Source organism: Lissotriton helveticus, chromosome 12 (assembly GCF_964261635.1).
Source record: "Lissotriton helveticus chromosome 12, aLisHel1.1, whole genome shotgun sequence".
NCBI lineage: Eukaryota > Metazoa > Chordata > Amphibia > Caudata > Salamandridae > Lissotriton > Lissotriton helveticus.
This window is the reverse complement of record NC_136073.1, coordinates 608,494,634-608,513,570: the sequence shown is the minus strand read 5'-3', so window position 1 is coordinate 608,513,570 and position 18,937 is coordinate 608,494,634. Positions and strand designations below refer to the sequence as shown.

Below are 18,937 nucleotides of genomic sequence, written 5' to 3'. Positions count from 1 at the left end.
ATGAGAGCCGGCGTCCCCTACCTGCAAACACCGGCACAGACTAAAACACTGGGAACACTCGCCCTTGTGTTCAGGCATTTTCCTGCACCAAGCTCTGTGTCCAATCTCAGTTAACGCACGTCGCTTGCATTTTCCTTTAATGAAAAGGGCTCACGCTCGAGGACAAAGCACAACAAACCGGTCCGTCTTAAAATGAAAAAACAAAACAACAAGCATTGGCATAGCCAATAGGTCTCGCTTGTGGGACCTTATAAGTATTTAGTTACAAGGATATTGTGCTGCAAAACAAAATACTTATAAGGTCCCACAAGCGAGACCTATTGGCTATGCCAATGCTTGTTTTTATCTCTGTATCTAGTCTTCTGCCGTCTCTCTTTCTGTCTAGCCATCACCCAGGCACTCATCCTCTTTTTCTTTTCAACCCTCCTGTGGTCACTCTCTTCGTAACATGCACTATCTGTTCCCCTCTCTCAGTTTCACTCCTTCTCGCTTCCTTTTTCTCTCACTCAAGCACATACACAATTTATTTCCAAATATCTCTGGCTAAACACTTATAAGGTTCCAAAGGCGAGACCTATTGGCTATGCCAATGCTTGTTACTGTGCAGTTTATAATAAAAGGTACTCTGTATTTTGTTATTAGCATACTTGTATCACTAGGTTTAAGCACTCTCTTCACTTCACTTTGTTACTCATTCTTGATTGTTTATGATCTTTATATTGAGCAATACATAGTTTCTTTTTGGTGGGGGGGGTTTAAAACAGAAAATCATTTTCTCCTCTTTGTTATTCTTACACTAGGGAGGTCTGTTTCCAATTGCTTGATGTGCACCCCAGGTCCCTACAGAATCCAGGGTCTCTCTTGTTCTTTATAAACGCCACATAAAGGGTGTCGCGCAAGCAGTATGCCTTCCTCCTGCCCCACCAAGGATGCTCCATTGGATGAGGGCTTGGTGGTCCCTGGACCACCCCCTTAGCATAAACCTGAAGCGGGTGCAGTGAAGCGGTGCACCTGCTTGTCGGAGGATCCCTGTTTCCTTTCCCCTTCCAAAGCGAGGCCAGTTCTCTAGTGAAACACATGGCTTCAGATTCAAACTGTCGGAGTTTGTGTGGTGAGGAGGAGGACAACACATTTTAGTTTGTGCCCAGGCGCATCTTTTTAAGTGGTAATTGTGACAGTGCTCCCAATATGTAATTCGGGCTCAGATGTAATATCCTTTGTGGCCATGTACATCTCTCTGTATTTTGTAGCAATGATTCTATCGCTTTTGTCCTTGTTCAGGAACAGTGATAATTCTCTAAAGGAAACAACATCAACTCTCTCTCGCTTTGTTTGTCAGTCTGTCTTACAACCCTACATAATGGCAGCGTATATCCTCTCTTTAAAGCTCAAAAATGAAAACATGGCACTCCACTACCTTTTGCCAGGCTAATCAACTGTTGTTCTGATAGCACGTTGAAAGATAACATTTCTTTTGTTCTTCACTTGGAAGGTACTGTTTGTGATTTCCGTCTCTCCTATGGTCGTGTCTTCAACCGACGAAGCAAAATCATTGCTGTTAATCGAGATCAGTCACAGTTGCTGAAGAACTCTGATATGTTCTGGAAGCCAAGCATTGCCATTCAAGGTAATTAAACGTTGCTATAACTGACAGAAATTTGAGACCGCTATTTTTCAGATGATCACACACGTATCTACAATGTGCTTCAGCTCTAGTGTCTTCCTTTGTTTAGGCGATGCCGGAACCTTTCTAACAAAGCTTTCGGAAGGGCTCAAGAATTACTCCTGTCCCCGGGAGTGGACTGAAGGTCTAAAGGAAGGTGATATCAAGAAGGAACAAGCAAATCGGTAAATGTAAAACCAAAACAATATACCTTTGGAGGTGGAGCAGGAGGGAAGTGTATGGCAGCAACTACTTGGTTAAAATGAGAGATTTGTTCTCATTGGGAAGAATTTTTATGAGAGATTACATCAGGAGATTTTGAAGCAAAGGAATCTAGAATGTGGCTTTTCATAGTGAACACTGTAGTGTTTAATGGTAAATGGTGTGTAATGAAGCAGAGAATGTTAGGAGAACGATGTAATGGAATGTCGGCTTGCATTGTGGAGCACAAAGTGCTGGTCATATTGGAGCTTGCAGGCGAGTCATTTTAATTAGGTAGAAAGGGCTAGATGTAGGTAAATTAGATTTACCGATTCATAAATACCGAATTTTACCGTTTCGGTATTCATGAATCGGTAAATCTAATGTAGGTAATTATTCGGTAAAAAATACCGAATCGGCCTTGAAGCCCATAGGAATCAATGGCAAATACAGATTCGGTAATTACTGAATCAGTAAAATTACCGAATTGGCAAGGGGGACAGGGTGTCACTTTGACACCCTGTTGCACCCCTGTTTCTGGCTTGTGTGCCATGTGACACACATACATGCGCTTAGGGCATGTATGTGTGCCACATGGCACAGGTGTACATGCACAGTACACTGGAATTCGTTATTTACCATGCAATAGTATTACATGGTAAGTAACAAATCGGTAATGGCCTGTGGCACTGTTTGAAGTGCCACCTACATCTGTATTTACCGATTCGGTAAATTTACCGATTCGGTATTTTACAGAATCGGTAAATTTACCGTATCGGTAAATATACCGAATCTGTAAATATAAGGCCCCCTACATGTCAAACACCAAATACCGGTCGGTAACGGCCGAAATCGGCCGTTACCGACCGGTATTTGCCGTCCTACATCTGGCCCTAAGACTCTTCTGCTGTGCTTTATGTCCCACTGTGTTTTCTGTGTATATGAATGTTCCAATGTAACAGTTTCATGGCACAACCTCTTTGCAAAACACTAAAACAGATGAATAGATAGAATCACATACTTAAATATTTTCTGATGTTATGCTGGAAACACACTCTAAATTTTGCTTAAAAAATGGAAAAATCTATGTAATCCACCAGCTGTCCATTTTATGTAGCCTTTTCTGCCTCAACCTATGATGAAGATGGACCGTCAGTCCCACACCTAGAGGCCATCCTCATACTGTGCCACAAATCATGTGGAAGTGTCTTGAGTACACCTTATAAAGTTAAACCACATTTTCACCTGAAAAATATATTACAGCCCTCCGAAAAATGCTACCGAAAGAGCAACTGATGTTTTTAGATAACACTTTATTTTGTTATTGTTTCGTGAATAAAAAAGTCACACCCACTCACCACTCACATGAAGGAGGGAGTGTTCCCTCAGAAGGCTTCTTGTGTTCAGGAGCACTGGAGCCTATTTCCTTCCCTCAAAAATATTTTTATCATGTCTAACAAAGAGAAACTCAGAAGAGCAGTGCCTTTATAATGTGTTTGGATAGAAGATAATCTACTCTTGACACAACTTCGTCTTGACTCTGCACTAATCCTATATGGAGCCAGTGTCACAGACTGTAATATTTGGATAATAAATCACAGCTCAAATAATATGGAAGGAAAGGCAGTTGTTCACAAAATCTCTCTCTACTAAACCAGTTATAGACTATTCCAGAATATGAATCTCTGCTCTTCCAGTGATTTTCTGCACCATCTTACATATACGTTCATCAAAAGAAGGGATGAGGAATACCTGTCCCATTCAGTTCCCCAAGGACAATCTTCTAGTAATCAAGTAGAAAAGGACACTTGTATCTACAAAACCCATTGGTTCACTTTGACAACCCTCATAGACGCCAGAAGTTTTTACGATGCGGTATATTTGTTTATCCGCCCCTCTTCTAGCGACATGGCATAGTCATTGGGTGGTCAAATGTAAGGTATGCCTGCCTCACCCGAGGCACCTCTGGAGAGTGTAGAAGTGTCCAGAGATCAAAAAACAGAGAGGTACAATGGCCAACCAGCGAGGGAATAGTTAAAAGACAGTATAGTCACCAAAAACTAATTTAATAAAGAAGGTGAATACTGTGAACTAAAATCCAATGGATATATTCGATAATCGTGTGACCACTACTTGTGCAGTATTCAAATGCTTAATAGGCAAAATTGCTTCCTCAGGGTGTTTTGAGCCGCCGTATTGTGGTCACCGCGACATGTATTGCGCGCCGTGCTTGTGCTGGCTCTGCCCCAGGGGCAGAGCCAGCACAAGCACGGCGCGCAATACATGTCGCGGTGACCACAATTCGGCGGCTCAAAGCACCCTGAGGAAGCAATTTCGCGTTGCATTCAGGATAATATTCCCATGATTGCCTATTAAGCATTTGAATACTGCACAAGTAGTGTAAGTACAATTTTGTGTGTACGTCCTGACGAAAGCTCCACCGACCCTCCTGGGCCTCTAGGAGCTGAAACATGTCGACTTTTAAAAAATAACATATATGATAATCTGGTCACACGATTATCGAATATATCCATTGGATTTTAGTTCACAGTATTCACCTTCTTTATTAAATTTGTTTTTGGTGACTATACTGTCTTTTAACTATTCCCTCGCTGGTTGGCCATTGTACCTCTCTGTTTTTTGATCTCTGGACACTTCTACACTCTCCAGAGGTGCCTCGGGTGAGGCAGCCATCTTACATATATGCATTTCTCCTTACTGCAGACCACCGCCAAGCATGTGGAAACCCTTCTGACATATCAGACCTTTCTGGTTCCGAGGACATTGAAAGTACAAGGGTCAAAGCCCATCAGATACTCTTGAGCACAGAGGTCCTTGAATCAGAGGTCTAGAAGGTGGAAATCCCATTTCAATACATCACAGAGCTGAGGACAAAAACCATGCTGTAGGAAAGTGCCTCTTTTTGGCATGGTCACTCCCACTTTTTGTCCTCTGGTAATCATGCTTTTGATTGGAAGTGCCCTGGGCCCCGGCTAACTAGGCCCAGTGCCTAGTTCCCTAAACACTACACTGATGTTAATTGTATTGGCAAAGACTTTAGCACCCTTTAAGGCCCTATTGAATGGTACCCCTGGTACCCTAGGGAAAGGGTACTAAAGAGGGTCCCTAAGGGCTGCAGCATGTATTATGGCACCCAAAGGAATCAACACTCAAACTGCAGGAAGACTGCCATTGCAGAATGCTTGAATTGATGCAAGCCATTTCGAAAACACAACATTGACCACTCCCTGAGTGCAACGGCCATGTACACTGCATGTACTATATGCAAGTCACCTCTAAAGCGGGCCTGTAGGGCCCTAAGGCAGGGTGCATTATATTACATGTGAGGGTACATATGCACAAGGCGATGTGCCCCTGTGATGCCTACTTCCATTGCTAGGTATTGTAAGTGCTCAGGAAGCCCTTATTAAGACATATACTGGGCACTGGTCATTACGAGGTACCCAGCTACATGAAGGGTGCACTGAGGGCAATGGTGTTAGGTATCAAACATCTTGTCTTAATGAATCTGTACTGATGCTAGATATATTGTTGGACTATTCCTCATCTTAATTTCGAGTCCTTTTTAAAAAAAAAATCTCATTTTAAACCTTGTTGGGGGGAAATTAATTTAGCTAAAGCCTCTGTTGATTACTACTGTTTACCTGAATCTGAGTTGCTTGCGCGGCACACGGAGTCCTCGTCTTGTGGGCGTTCCGAAGCGTTTTATTCTTTTACTGCACCTGGCTAGTTCACCCTCCCCTTTCAGGAGGAGGAAAGCCCGCTTTGAGCCACCTTTTTGGTGCTGCAGCGCTCTGGTGGTTGGGAGGCACCAGTACTTAATGGCCCTGCCAAGGCAGATGCCCAGCTAAGGCAGTAAATGTTAGGCTGCATGCCATACTGCGTCTGTTTTTAAATATATATTGTTGCCCTACTCTACATCTTGATTTTGAGTTCTTTAAAAAAAAAAAACGCTTTTTAAACATTGTTGGGGGGAATTGAATTTAACTAAAGCCTCAATTGATTACTCCTGTTTACGTGAATCTTAGTTGCTTGCGCAGCGCATGAATTCCTCATGTTGTGGACGTTCCATAGCGTTTTTTTCTTTTCCCTGTGCCTGGCTAGTTCCCCCTCCCCTTTTGGGAGGAGGAAGGTCTGCTTGTAGCTGCCATTTTGGTGTTGCAGTGCTCTAGTGGTTGGCAGGCACCAGTACGTAATGGGCCTCCCAACATGGACGCACAGTGGATGCACTGCTGGCGCTCCAAAGTCAAGCCCGTTTGCGCCTGTCTGCGGCCGGAATGCGCCTAGCACCAGGACCCCTGGATCAGAAAGGAACAATTTCAGAAAGTATTCAGGCAAGGGACTCCTAGATCTTAATAGTATTGTCTTGAGCATTAACGGTAGCTGCTTTAACCCAGGCAGTTCCTGTTTGCAACATCCGATCGCTGTAAATGCGGTTTTCAGCTGCCAGAAGTGCAGAAGGCACAATCATGCCGCGCCTTGAGCATGGGCCAACTGAGCGGAGGCCAGCAGTTACAGCGACTGTGTAGGCGTACTCTCACTGTTTGCTCTTCGGCCACACATAAATATGAAGTTGCAGACCTTATCCATAATCATCAACTGGACCTACTATTTCCCAATGATACTTGGGCAGACGCCGCATCTGACCCTGATTTTGTGACCACAGCCTCAGCGGGTTTCCTGTGTTTTAGGTTAGACAGACCCCTTAAACAGGGAGGGTGGTTGGCCATTATTTATCAAGAAAAATTTGGAGCCCAATTTACACCGGCTTCTAGTCTACAATGTGAAGCGCTTCCTTCGTTAGAAATCAAGCCCAAAAAAGACATCAAGGGCCTCCTCCTATACCCCCCTCCAGGACCTAGGAGTACTTTCACTAGTAACATTCACTCCTTTTTTAGAATCTGAATTATGCTTGAATAATTTCACCATTATGGGCGATGTTAATTTCTACTTTAGAAAATGATTCAGACAAAGACACAGGAGGCCTGTTGGATATACTAGGGACTATAGGTCTATCACAAAGGGTTAACACTGCAACTCACAAGGCAGGACATATTTTAGATGGAATTTTCACTTTTGACCCATCCATTATGGTTAAAGAGGTTCTATCATTATATTGGGCGGACCACTCAGCCATCTTGTTACAATTAAAGCCCCAGAGGGTACCTTGGATGGACATTCTAGGCCGCACCCGACAGTTTACATACCATGGAATAAAATTGACCATGACAGACTACTCCTATACCTTAATAAATCCCAACCTACTCTCAGTTCTAATCCTGAGGTAAAGTTAAAGAATATACAGATTGGCTGATTTCTGCTTTCTATGAGACAGTACCCACCTCAAGGGGATCAGGAAACCGGAAGATGCCCTCCACGCCTAGGTTCTCAGAGGCATTTAGAGTAGAAAAACAAAACTGTAGAAGATTAGAGAGACGATGGAGGTCGCAGTATGATGACCTGGGAAAAGACCATTTCAAACTAGCACTGTCAAAATATAAAACCCTGTTTATAACTGAAAAAGGAGCTTTTTGCACAAAACAAATTGAAAAGGCCAAAACCTCCTCCAAATAATTATTTCAGGTACTAAACAAACGTACTACCCTACCTAGTAAAACTACTAAAATGAGCAGCCAAGCTTTCATTGATAACATTGCAAGCATTTTTTCAGAGTAGGTTAATAATATATTTGCACAATTTGAGGCAGCAATCACTAATGACCTGAATGAGGAAAGTACATTTGAGGCTTCAATATCTAATGACCTGGATGAGGAACGTCCTGGTTTCAGCTTAGGACGTAATGTGTTTTCTTGGTTTTCTCCGGTCACCTGTGACCAGTTAGAAAAGTACATTTTAGCAGCAAAATCAGGATCTCCATGGGATCGATGTCCCCCCTTCTACTTTAAAAACTATAACTAGTATAGTAGGCACTATTCTTGCGGGCATCTTCAATGTCATGTTTAAGGTCCAAATCTTTCCTACCTTATAAAGAGATGCTTCCGTCTTTCGGTTACTAAAAAAAACTAATTTAGATGCTTCTAACCCTAGTAACTATCGCCCTATTTCTCGTTTACCGCTGCCTGCTAAACTAGTCTGCATAATTGCTTTCTGATCTTCACTGCCAGGCGGTCAGAATCAGAATCAGAAAGTACTTTATTCGGCTAAAATCATTAACCATGAAAGTAACAACATGAACAACATACTACATAAAAAAGCTAACTAAAAATACACACTCATTATGTTTCATTTACACTAATAGTTTTCCTTAATTTCAAAACATGTTTAAAATAGTTTAAAAGAACCACAACAGTAAAAACAGTGTCCATTCTCTGACATTCTAGGAAAGCTAAAAGACATCTTTTTAAATTCATGTGTTTGAGAAGGGAGATTAAAACTAGTCAATAAATTGATGAACCAACAACTGGCCTAATTCAAACAGGATAACCATTTACTGGAACATACTCAATTTGGGTTCCGTTCAGAACACAGCACCAAGACTGCATTAATCAAAGCCACCAAAGAGGTTAGGGTACTGATTGATAAAGGCGGGTCTGCTGCTCTAATACTCATCAATTTATCTGCAGCTTTTTACACAGTAGATCACAGCTTGTTGAAACTGTGTCTAAAGACTTTGGGCATTAATGATTCTGCTCTCTCTTTGCTATCTTTGTTTTTGGTAGATAGAACTCGGTCGGTAGCATTGGATCCATTTAAATCAGCACCCTGTATGCTGCCTTGTGGGATCCCATTGGATTCCTCTATCAGTCTGACATTATTTAACATATGTGTCAGAATTGGCACTCTTGATTCAACAATTTGGATTTAGTTTGACATCTTACGCAGACAACACACAAATTGGGGTTGCGGTTTTTCAAAATGAACTCTCTACCTCACACCACTTTCAACAGTCCTTGCGGGAAATAAGTACCTGGATGAGCCGGCATTCTTTAAAGCTCAATTCAGATAAAACTGAGATAATTACCTTTGGCAGTCTTTTGCCAACATGGGATGCCACTTGGTGGCCAGTTGAGCTAGGAGAGTTTCCCAAACCACTAATCAAGGCAAACCATTTGGGAATTGTACTAGACAATAAATTGACTTATGTGAACAAAATAAACACCACAGTTTCATCCTCATTTCTCATACTTAGGAAAATAAAGAACATTCTTCCTTATCTGCCAGCCAATTCCATGAGCACTGTTGTAACTGCACTTGTGTTATCTAAATTAGATGACTGCAACGGTTTGTACTTAAATATTCAAAGTCGACATCTAAAAAAGTGACAGATGATGCAAAATGCATCCGCAAGAGTCTTACTGGATCTACCTAAATATCAATAGGTTTCCAAAGAAATTTGGAAACTGCACTGGCTTCCGATGGTAAGTTGTAGTAAGTTCAAGGCCTTGTGTTTAGCCTACATAGCTTTGAATAATACAGGACTCGACTTTCTTAAAAACCTTTTGTGAGAAAGTGGCTCTATATATACTGGACTAGAATGAAGTACAGTGTGTATAGAGTCCACCAACCCCAGAGGTATAACAGAGGTTAAAGTCACAACTGACCTTACTCTCCAAAGTGGTAGCTTGGTCGAGCAGTAAGGCAGTACCAGAGGACAGTGTAAAGCATTTGTTGCACACCCAGTCAGCAAAAGGTTTCACACACTCAAGGACTGAACTCCAGGCCAATTGTTTTTATATCCACAGATATAGATGTTTTATTTTTAGAACCAACAGTTATAAAAATATACTTTTCTTGTTATGAGTTCTCTAATGTAATTACTTTGCAAAGGAGCAATAAAATTTGTGCACACAATTATTACAGTATTGACAGTAAGCAACACAATCCTAAAACACATTTTAGCACAGCTTTCCAAACTTTTCATGTTGGTAACACACTTTTTGGAGATGTATCATCTTGGGACACAGTAAGGCAGTGTAGCGAGCGAGCGCAGTGAGCGAACCCGAACCACTTAAGGGGGTTTCTCCCGCCGGAAGAACATTTTGAAATAAAAGTGGGCAAATGGTGCATTTTCAAGCAAATTTGAGACCATGATGTTGAACACAGGCCCCTGCAGCGGATGCCTTTGTCCACTGAGCCACCAGACCCGGCATACACACATCTTTCTCTCTGTCTCTCTCCCTCTCTCTATCTCTCCCTCCCCCCTCTCTCTCTCTCTCCCTCTCTCTCACCCTCTGTCTCCCGCCCTCTGTCTCCCGCCCTCTGTCACCCGCCCTCTGTCTCCCGCTGTCACCTCACCCCAGCTTCCCAAGCACACATACAGCCCACCTGAGCACGTCACAGGTCTTTAAAAGACCATTTGCTTGTTAATGAGGCTTTGTTGTGGATTGCCCGGCCCCCATAGAGCAGAGTGTATAGGAATGCCTCTTAATTAGCAGCAGTTATGTGCTAAGTGCCCGCGACACACCCACCATTTGCAGGCGACACCGTACTGTGTCGGGACACACAGTTTGGAAAGCTCTGTATTATAGCATTGAGCTCAATGGGTTTTCCACATGTAAGTACAGTTGATTACTATATAGATTACTTTAGTAGTCCCAGGACTAGATTTTAGATTCAGTTCTGGGGTCTAAGCTGAAACCAGATTAGCAAAAACGTTTTAGTTACTGTAGTGAATTTTCATGAATATAAAGCTGTTTTAAAAGTTCACACTTGGAAACTTTTCAATGGAACTCTGACAATGTTATTCAATGGGAGAAAATTCAGGTTGCAGGTAAAGTACGATTGCGTTACTTTTGTAATCCAGTACTGGGCTCCTCGGGCCAGCACTGCGGTCTTAACTCAAAACAGGTAGGTAATTGCGTTTCAGTATTTCGTGTGAATTTTAAAGAATATTTCTAGTTTTCAAAAGTAGACACTTAGAAGAAATTTCATAGAAAAGCAGACAATGGGTTCCTATGGAGAAAATACAGATTACTGGTAACCCCTGCTAGGGATTGCTTTTGCGGTTCAGTACTGGGCTGAAAGGTACAGTACTGGCTTTTCCCCTGATCACAGGTGAGTACTTCGGAATTCGGACTCTGCCTGCTTTTATGTGAATATTTTTAGATTTCAAAACTTCACACTTTGAAAATTTTCGAGTCAAAACGAGTCAATGTTATCCAATGGCAGGTAAGTAAATTACCGGTTTCCAGGTGAGTACTTGGTTGGTGAAGTAAAGGTTCTGGGCATAGACTCAGGGGTCCCCCAGGGTCAGATAAGTACAGTTGGTTCACTCCCAGCGGCACAGGGGCGGCCGGGTGCAGAGGTAGGTAGGCCCAATGATATCCAATGCGGGAAGGAGGGCCTTCGGTTGGTGGCTGCTGGCTAGCAGGCCACGCGGCTGTGGGAGCTGGGCTCCTGGTCACTTACTCAGGGCAAGGGGGGAAGTAGGATAGGACACAGGGGTCGCAGCCAGCGGCACTCGGGCGGCTGGGTGCAGGGTGCTTTTGAGCCGTCGGGCGCTCAATGTTATCCAATGGGAAAGGTCAAAAAGGAACAAAGGCTGCAGGCTCGGGGACGGAGACTCTCCAGAGAGGACAAGCACTTCGAGAGGTAAGTTGGGATCTTGGAGCACAGGTAGGTACCCCAAAGGGAGGCGCAGGGGGCTGTAGGGCACCGGGTGCAGGGGTGTCTTTGGGTGTCGGAAAAGCTTACCCTCGGCTTGTTGCGGTTGGGGTGGCCCCTGGTTCTGAGTAAGCAGGTGTCGGCTGGTTCGTCGAGGAGGGTCTTTGGGCACTGGACTTCGGGTCCCAGTCGCCGGGGGGACGTCCTCGTGGTCTTGGTTTGGTTGGGCCCGACCCGGGCTCGGCGGCTGCAGAGTGGGCTTGTCCGGAGCTTCCTGGTTGGCACCAGGTGGGTTGTTGCAGCAGAGCCTCTGCTGATGGGAGTCCCAGTCTTCAAGAGGGTCAAGGCAGGCAGGTCCTGTGCGTGTCCCAAGGTTGCTGTCCGCAGGAGTCGCCGGGATTAAGCTGGAGCAGGTTCCATGGTCGACAGGCCGGTAGGGCTAAGGCCAAGTCAGTTGTTGTCGTCCTGTTGTTAGCAGCTGCACGGCGGGTCTTCTTCTTGATCTTCTTTCTTCTTTTTGTATCGGGATCTGAGGAGGGAAGGTTCAGGGAGCCCCTAAATACTGAATGTAGGGGCGTTACAGATAGGGCAAGGACTGGGACCAATGGGTCCCTGCCCTGGGGTGAGTACACCCCCTAGCCTGCTCCTCTCCTGTGGGAGGGGGGCAGGAGCCTAGCTGTGTTTGGGCAGGGCTCCCCATCTTCAAGATGGCCGGAGCCCGGGGTCGTGCTTCACTTCGTCTCCCCCACCTGAGGGGTGGGGTTGGCAGAGGCTGGCACACCCCCCTTCCTGACGTAGTTTTTCCCACCAGTCTTCCCGCCAGAGTGGGGGGCAGGACTGGTGGAGGCTGGTTGCTGAGTACAGCAAATGGTCTGGAGAAGCTCACAGAGGCGACATGCCTTTGAAGCTTCCCCTGCCCATCCTGGGGGAGGAGACCTAGCACCTCGCCCAGGATGTGCATTGTTGCAGGCCCAGGAGAGCGGGGACTCTCCTACCCAGGGGTCCAGCAACATGTCTGTTGTGTGGCAGCCTCTGCGGCCACTGAGCAGACGTGGATTGTAAGTTAGGTTTTCAGGGGGCATCTCTAAGATGTCCTCTGGTGCATTTTACATTAAATCTCACACTGGCATCAGTGCGGGTTTAATGTGCTGAGAAGTTTGGTACCAAACTTGTCAGACTTCAGTGTAGCCATTTTGGTACTGTGGAGTTCGTAATGACAACCTCCCAGCACCATATACTCTTAATGTCATCACTGCACTTACATTGCCCAGGAATGGCCATGGGTACTGTAGGGGCACAGGACTCAGGCACCTGGGCCCACACCACTGGCATTGGGGCACCCAGCTAGAGGGGTGACTGATGTAGGGCAGTGGGTTTGTGGGCATGGAATACAGGGATGTGTGCCATGTCGACTCTTTGTTTTGTTCTGTACCTAGGCACTTACCCTGCCAAAGGCAGTGTGTGGGTACCCAGGTACAGGGCCCTAAGGGTGGCACAATAAGTGCTGCAGCCCTTAGGGGTCTTCTCTGGTCACCATGCCCTGGGTACCTAGGATACCATTTACTAGGGGCTGATAGGTGGCCAGAGATGCCAATTGGGTTTTGTTTCAACACAGTTTTTATGGAAGGAACACAGGCCCTGGGTACCTGGTTGGCAGGAGCCCAGGGCACACTCAGGCAAAGCACATCAGCAATTCAGAAAACAGTGGGGGCATACCAAGGCAAGAAAGATGGCACTTTCTCACACCTTTTTTAATTGGTATCATCCTAGCAGACTCTACTTCGGTCCACTGAAGCTAAGTATATGATTGTTCCCAGATTTCGTAAATCCAACTGGGGTGGTCGTAGCCAGAGTTATGGAACAGCAAAACTCTGGAACACTCTTCCTTTGTACATTAGGTCCTCACATTCCTGGCCATCCTTTAGGAAGGGCCTTAAAACCTGGCTCTTTCAGATCTAAGCCGCTGGTCTAGTTGTGATCTGCTCTTGAGATTTAGCACCAAGACACCTCTGGGTATTCGTGCTCTCAATAAGTTTAAATAACATAACTTAACATTGAGACATACACTCAGCGGGCACCTTAGAGGTGCCCCCTGAAGCACGAAAAATCTCCTAGTGTGTTTGCTGACTGGTGTCGTCCAGCCTGCCACCACTGATGAGTTCCTGACTCCCTGCAGGGGAGAGCCCGTGCTCTTAGAGGCCAAGAACAATGCCTGCTCGACAGAAGGTGTTCTTATCTCTACTAGCAGGATGGCTAGCAATTTAGTATATCAAGTCCAGAGGCTTCAAAGCCTCTGACGCCTTTGACATGCAACCCCAGCTTCCCCCAAGACCCGAGGAACGCTACCCCCGTCCTGTAGCCCATTTGGCACCACAGCAGGCGGAAATTAGTTTTTCAAAAGGCGTGTTTCAACCACAGGCCAGCCACACTTCTAAGGTGGGCTACCTGAAATGAACTGCCAAAGTAGGGATTCACCATCTTGTTTTTGGTGACATAGGGACTTCTGGGTCAGGATTATGCCTACTCCTCTCAGGAAGTGGTATTAAGGGGTTGTAGTCGCCCTAGGAGTGGGTATCTCATTGGCTAATACCTCGTATTCCCCTAAACCCCGACACCAGGTCCACAGATTTGACTTCCAGGGATGTGAAAGAGGACAAAGAAGGGATGACATCTCGAGAATCAAGGACTTGCAAAGAACCTGGCTCCAAATCCTGCCTTGCTGCTTGCTCCTTAACAGTTACAAAGACCCAACTTGTCCTACAACTGTGCATCCTTCTCAACTTTTGGAGGACTGTCCAACACTTTGACAAATAACTATCATCTCCCTTGGGGTGGAAGAATAACCTCTCTGCATCCACAGGTACTGATCTCATCTTTCTGGTTCACTGTGGTGCTGGCCATCGGGCCCACTGAGGGAGCATCACATGAGGAGGCCATCGGGGCTCTAGGAGGTTCACCCCATCTCCTAGCCGAGTTTCGCGACACTAGACCCTCAAGGAGCTCCCCCGCACCAATATCCTGAATATCAGGGCACTTGCACCAGCCAAGGGTTGTTTCGCTTCCAGCTCTATGCAGGTATACAGACATCCACCAGAGCCTCAAACACAAGTGACCATCCAGCCAAGCACTTCTGCACCTGAGATCCCCAGCCCGGGTCCAAGAATTCTGACTGCTTCCCCTTTGGCCTAGGGTCCCCCATGACATGAGCCCTCCTTTGGTTTCTCCCGGACTTGCTCCCCGAGTCCACCCTTGCAGCCTTTGTTTCAGGTCCCATAGACTTTAACGCTGTAGCATTCAAGGTTACATCCCAACCAGCCCCCTGCACCCCGACTCACCAGGGCAAGCAGGTCAAGTGAAACTTCTGTTGGGACTTTGGACCTTGACTCCCAAGGACTTTAATTCCTAAAGGGCACCTCTGAACTCCGCTTGCAAATGTTTGTTAGATGTGCATTTCACCCATAGGATAACATTGTAGCGTTCGAGGCGCAAGCCTCAAAAACTGTTATTGAGCTATTTTCTATTTCCTTCTAAAATCCATATCGGTGCATGCACTAAAGTTATTCTAAAGATCTTAGTGTCTAAATCCTTAAAAAATGTGTTTTACTTTTATAAATTGTTCTCTGATTTCCTATTTAGTGTGTGAACCATTTATCAACTGTGTGTGTGCAACAAATGCTAAACACTCCCCTCTGATGAAGCCTAAGCTGCTAAACCACAATACCACAAAGAGAGCACTTTGGATTGTTAAAATGAGCCCTGTAAAGCACACAAGAGTTGTCTGTACTTCTTGCATGGTGTGCCCTTGCATTGGCATTACTATATGAAAAGCCACCTTTCTACACATGCAAAGGGCCACTAAGTCTCCACACTCATTTGGGGATCAAACCTCCGGGGGACCAAATTTGTACGAAGTCTCACCCTGTGGTTGAGCACCGCTCTCAAGGAGGTCTGGCTTTGAGCACAGAGATAAGCCACATGAGACACCTGCTAATTCATCTCCTGGCTGCAAGACCTCTTGCTGGCCAGACTCACTCAGCTCCAAGAAAGCCTTTTGAGAAGGGCTCAGATCCACCGATTCCAGCTTGGCCCAGATCTCTAAAACGCCACCCTCAGAGTTGAAATTAGCTGTGAGGCTGAATCCGAAACTAACCCCGTGGCTGTCTCTGAGAAAGGTCTGGACACTTAGATCAGAGTCTCTAGGCTGAGTTCACCCCCAAGTGTCATTGATCTCCCACAAGTGTATGATGTTAGGTAACATAACATATCCATACCCCTTCCACAGGTAACACTCTCTCATCCAGCCCCTCAGAAGGCCACTCATACACCACAGTGGACACAATGGAGAAAGAGGCCTTGATGGAGGAAATATTCTCTCTGGTTTAAAGAACTGTAGAGACAAGGCTACTAGCCCTCCCTTACAACTTCCTCCGGACATTCCCATACCTCCGCCATGACCACAAGCACCACCACCTTCTCCATAAACTTAACAGTTGTACCTCTGAGATGTCACAGACTCTGATCAAGGGAGTCCCTATAATAGCAGGACTCATATATTGAGCCTCAGCCTGTTGGGATTGGAGATGAACCTTGGAAGAATTACCATGTAGACTCCCAGGATAATACTCACCTCTGGCCCCTATCCTGTTAAAAATGACAGAGCTAAAAGATTAATGCTGCAAATGTAGGAAACTGGAATTTTGTTGCAGGTGTCCCCACCACTTTCTGCCCCCATTTGAACTACTAGATGTTGTTTTTTGTTTTAAATTCTATTTATTAAACAATTACTCAGATTACATTTACATTTATCTTACAGGGGATAAACATACATCAACACTTTATACCCGCCCTTTCCCAAACACCCTCGTCACTGATGAATCGTAGAACCCAATGGCCGTATTTTATATACACACACTGCCTCATCCCCTATCCCCCCTTCCCTTTTAGTGGTCTCTAACTAACTCCACTTACCCTTGACTTTGTTCCATTTCTGTGGACATCCTCTACTTTTATAGACTACTTTTTCTGCCCGGGAGCACCAATCCAAGTCTGCCTCCCAGTCCCTTAGGTCCAGTATCTAACGCATCCCAAATTTTTAAACTATATTCCTTTTTGCCACCATTGCTACTACTTTCAACCATATTAGTGTGTACTTTGTCCAGTTTTCCTCTCCTGTGACACAGAGTATTCGATATCGTGGGTCTGTTGGTTACCTCTACACTGGTGATTTCAGTCATGACTCTCGTTACCTCTCTCCAGAAGATTTGGATACTTTTGCATTCTTAAAGGATGAGGAAAAAGGAACCTATGTCCCCGCATCCCCTCACACAATATCTAGACTCTTCTCGCTCCATTAGGTGCAGCAGTGATCTGGATGCATAGGATCTATGAAGTATACACAATTGGATCAGACAGAACCTGGCCCTTATAGCTACCTCTCAAGGCTCTGCACTGCCTCTTCCCAGTCATTGTCCTCCAAAAGTCCTAAATCTGTCTCCCATGCCACCCTCAAGAGATCTATTGGGTTGGGTGAGTTGTACATTATTTTCTTGTATGTTAGTGAGGTGACTTGTGCCGTCATCGGGTCCATCGGTAATCTGTCTTCTAATGGTGAATAGTCGGGTAGAGTATCCCCCTCCCTGAGGTATTGGGGCATAGCATGGTTTGATTCCATGTATCAATATTGTTCTGTTTCTACCATTTCGTATTCCTTTTGTAGGTCCTCAAAGGTGCTCTGGCGTTGTCACATTTAAATATCCTCCAGCTTTTCAATTCCCAGTATCTACAATTTCCTAAAGAATTCCCTCAGTGCTCCCATTTCTGTCAGTTAGTCGCTATCCCACAGTGGAGTTTTCCCCGTCAATTTCCCTTCCCAGCCTATAAGCTTTTGTACTTTTCTCCAGACTCGTATCACTGTTTGGGTGTGTGGTGGAAGCTGTTTTCACATGCGACTATTGTACAATGCTGCTAAATATCCCCTTTCCCCCATAGCCCAATGGTCTGCCCTATACGCTGGGTCTTCGCGGTCTGAAAATACCCAGTCATTCATTACTATTAATTTACGAGTCCCAGTAGTACTTATTTAAGTCCAGGACTGCCAGTCCCCCATCATAGGTTCCACTCTGGAGCTTACCTAGTACAATTCTAGCGCTGCCTCCGTCCCATAAGTTTTCACACTTCGTTATTTATATCCTGGAATACCTGCTTAGGTATTTTATATGGGGTGTTCTGTAACACATATAGCAACCAAGGCAGGGACACCATTTTAAAAATAACTGCCCTGCCCATCAGGGAGACCGGTAATTTTCACCAATGTTCCACATCATTTCCTAGCCTTTTTATTTGGGGATGCTGGTTTTAAACTCTTAATAGTGCACTGGGACCCTGCTAACCATGCCAGTGCTCTTTCCCTAAAAACAAGATGGATGTCTAACTGTAACCTAGTTGGCAAAGACTTTAGCACCCCGGTAAGTCACTAGTAAATGTTACCCCTTTACCTAGGGCTTGGATGCTAAAGAGGCTCCCTAAGGGCTGCAGCATGTATTATCAATCATTCAGTACTTGTAAATAGCAGTTTATCACCCATGAGGCAATCTAGGTGCTAGGTAGCTGGGCAAATTCAATAAGCCAGGTCTTGAGTCTCTTCCTGAAGTCTGTCAGCGAGGGGGATGTTCAGAGGTACAGGGGGATGGTGTTACTGGACTTGGCAGTGAGATGGGTGAAGGAGCGGCATTTGCTGTGGCTACAGTGGATGCGTAGACTCTGTACGAGGGTGGCGGAGCAAACGTTTGTGGATTGTTGGTGGAAGTTCCGGCTGGTTCTTGGTCATGGATTGCTTTGTAGGCGTGTCTTTTTTTTTTTTTTTTTTGAGAGACATGGTGCCAGTCAAACTCCTTGAGGTCGCTAGGTACCTGTAGGAGCGTTTTTTTATTACCTCATCCGGATCCCGGTGGGTCAGGGAGGCCTTCTGCTGTCTCGTTTAGCACAACTTGTGCTGACTCTGCCACCTGGGCCCGGGAAGACCCGGGCCCAGGTGGCAGAGCCTAACTTAAAAATCTCCTTTGAAAAGAATGGCATTGTAGGAAATACCCATATTAACAATTACACAAAGAGACTCCCGAGGTCTCTCCACATCCTACACCTTGGTCCTGAAGAAAGCCCAACTGACCTACTGGCAAGAGAGGGCTGAAACATGTCGACCTATTTCACTTATCACAATGTGAGAGAGTCATAATCACTCTCAGTCACTTAACCTGATTTTATTATCTCTGAACCCAGAACAATAAACACACAAATCTGGAGAGAAAGATTTTTAAACCGTTTCACATCACTGACTCACAAACACATCACTGGTCACTACTGCTCTTAACTAAGGGTAAAACCTCCAGGTGGAGGGTGCAAAACAACTAAACCCAATGAATGTGCACACACATGTGAGGGAAAGTGGAGAACCAAGATATACCACTTTAGTTACCATCTAGAACAAGTGCA

The 18,937-nt window shown here is 45.2% G+C and overlaps 1 protein-coding gene across 5 annotated transcripts in view; it reads left to right on the top strand.

Moving 5' to 3' along the window:
* The window catches only part of HACL2 (2-hydroxyacyl-CoA lyase 2), a 526,035-nt gene that overhangs the window by 414,465 nt on the left and 92,633 nt on the right, over positions 1–18,937 (top strand). For all 5 annotated transcript variants that reach the window (XM_078671142.1, XM_078671139.1, XM_078671138.1 and 2 more), the window contains 2 exons: positions 1,493–1,627; positions 1,734–1,848. In XM_078671142.1, coding sequence (XP_078527268.1) covers positions 1,493–1,627; positions 1,734–1,848 — 250 coding nt within the window. The remainder of the gene's footprint in view (positions 1–1,492; positions 1,628–1,733; positions 1,849–18,937) is intronic.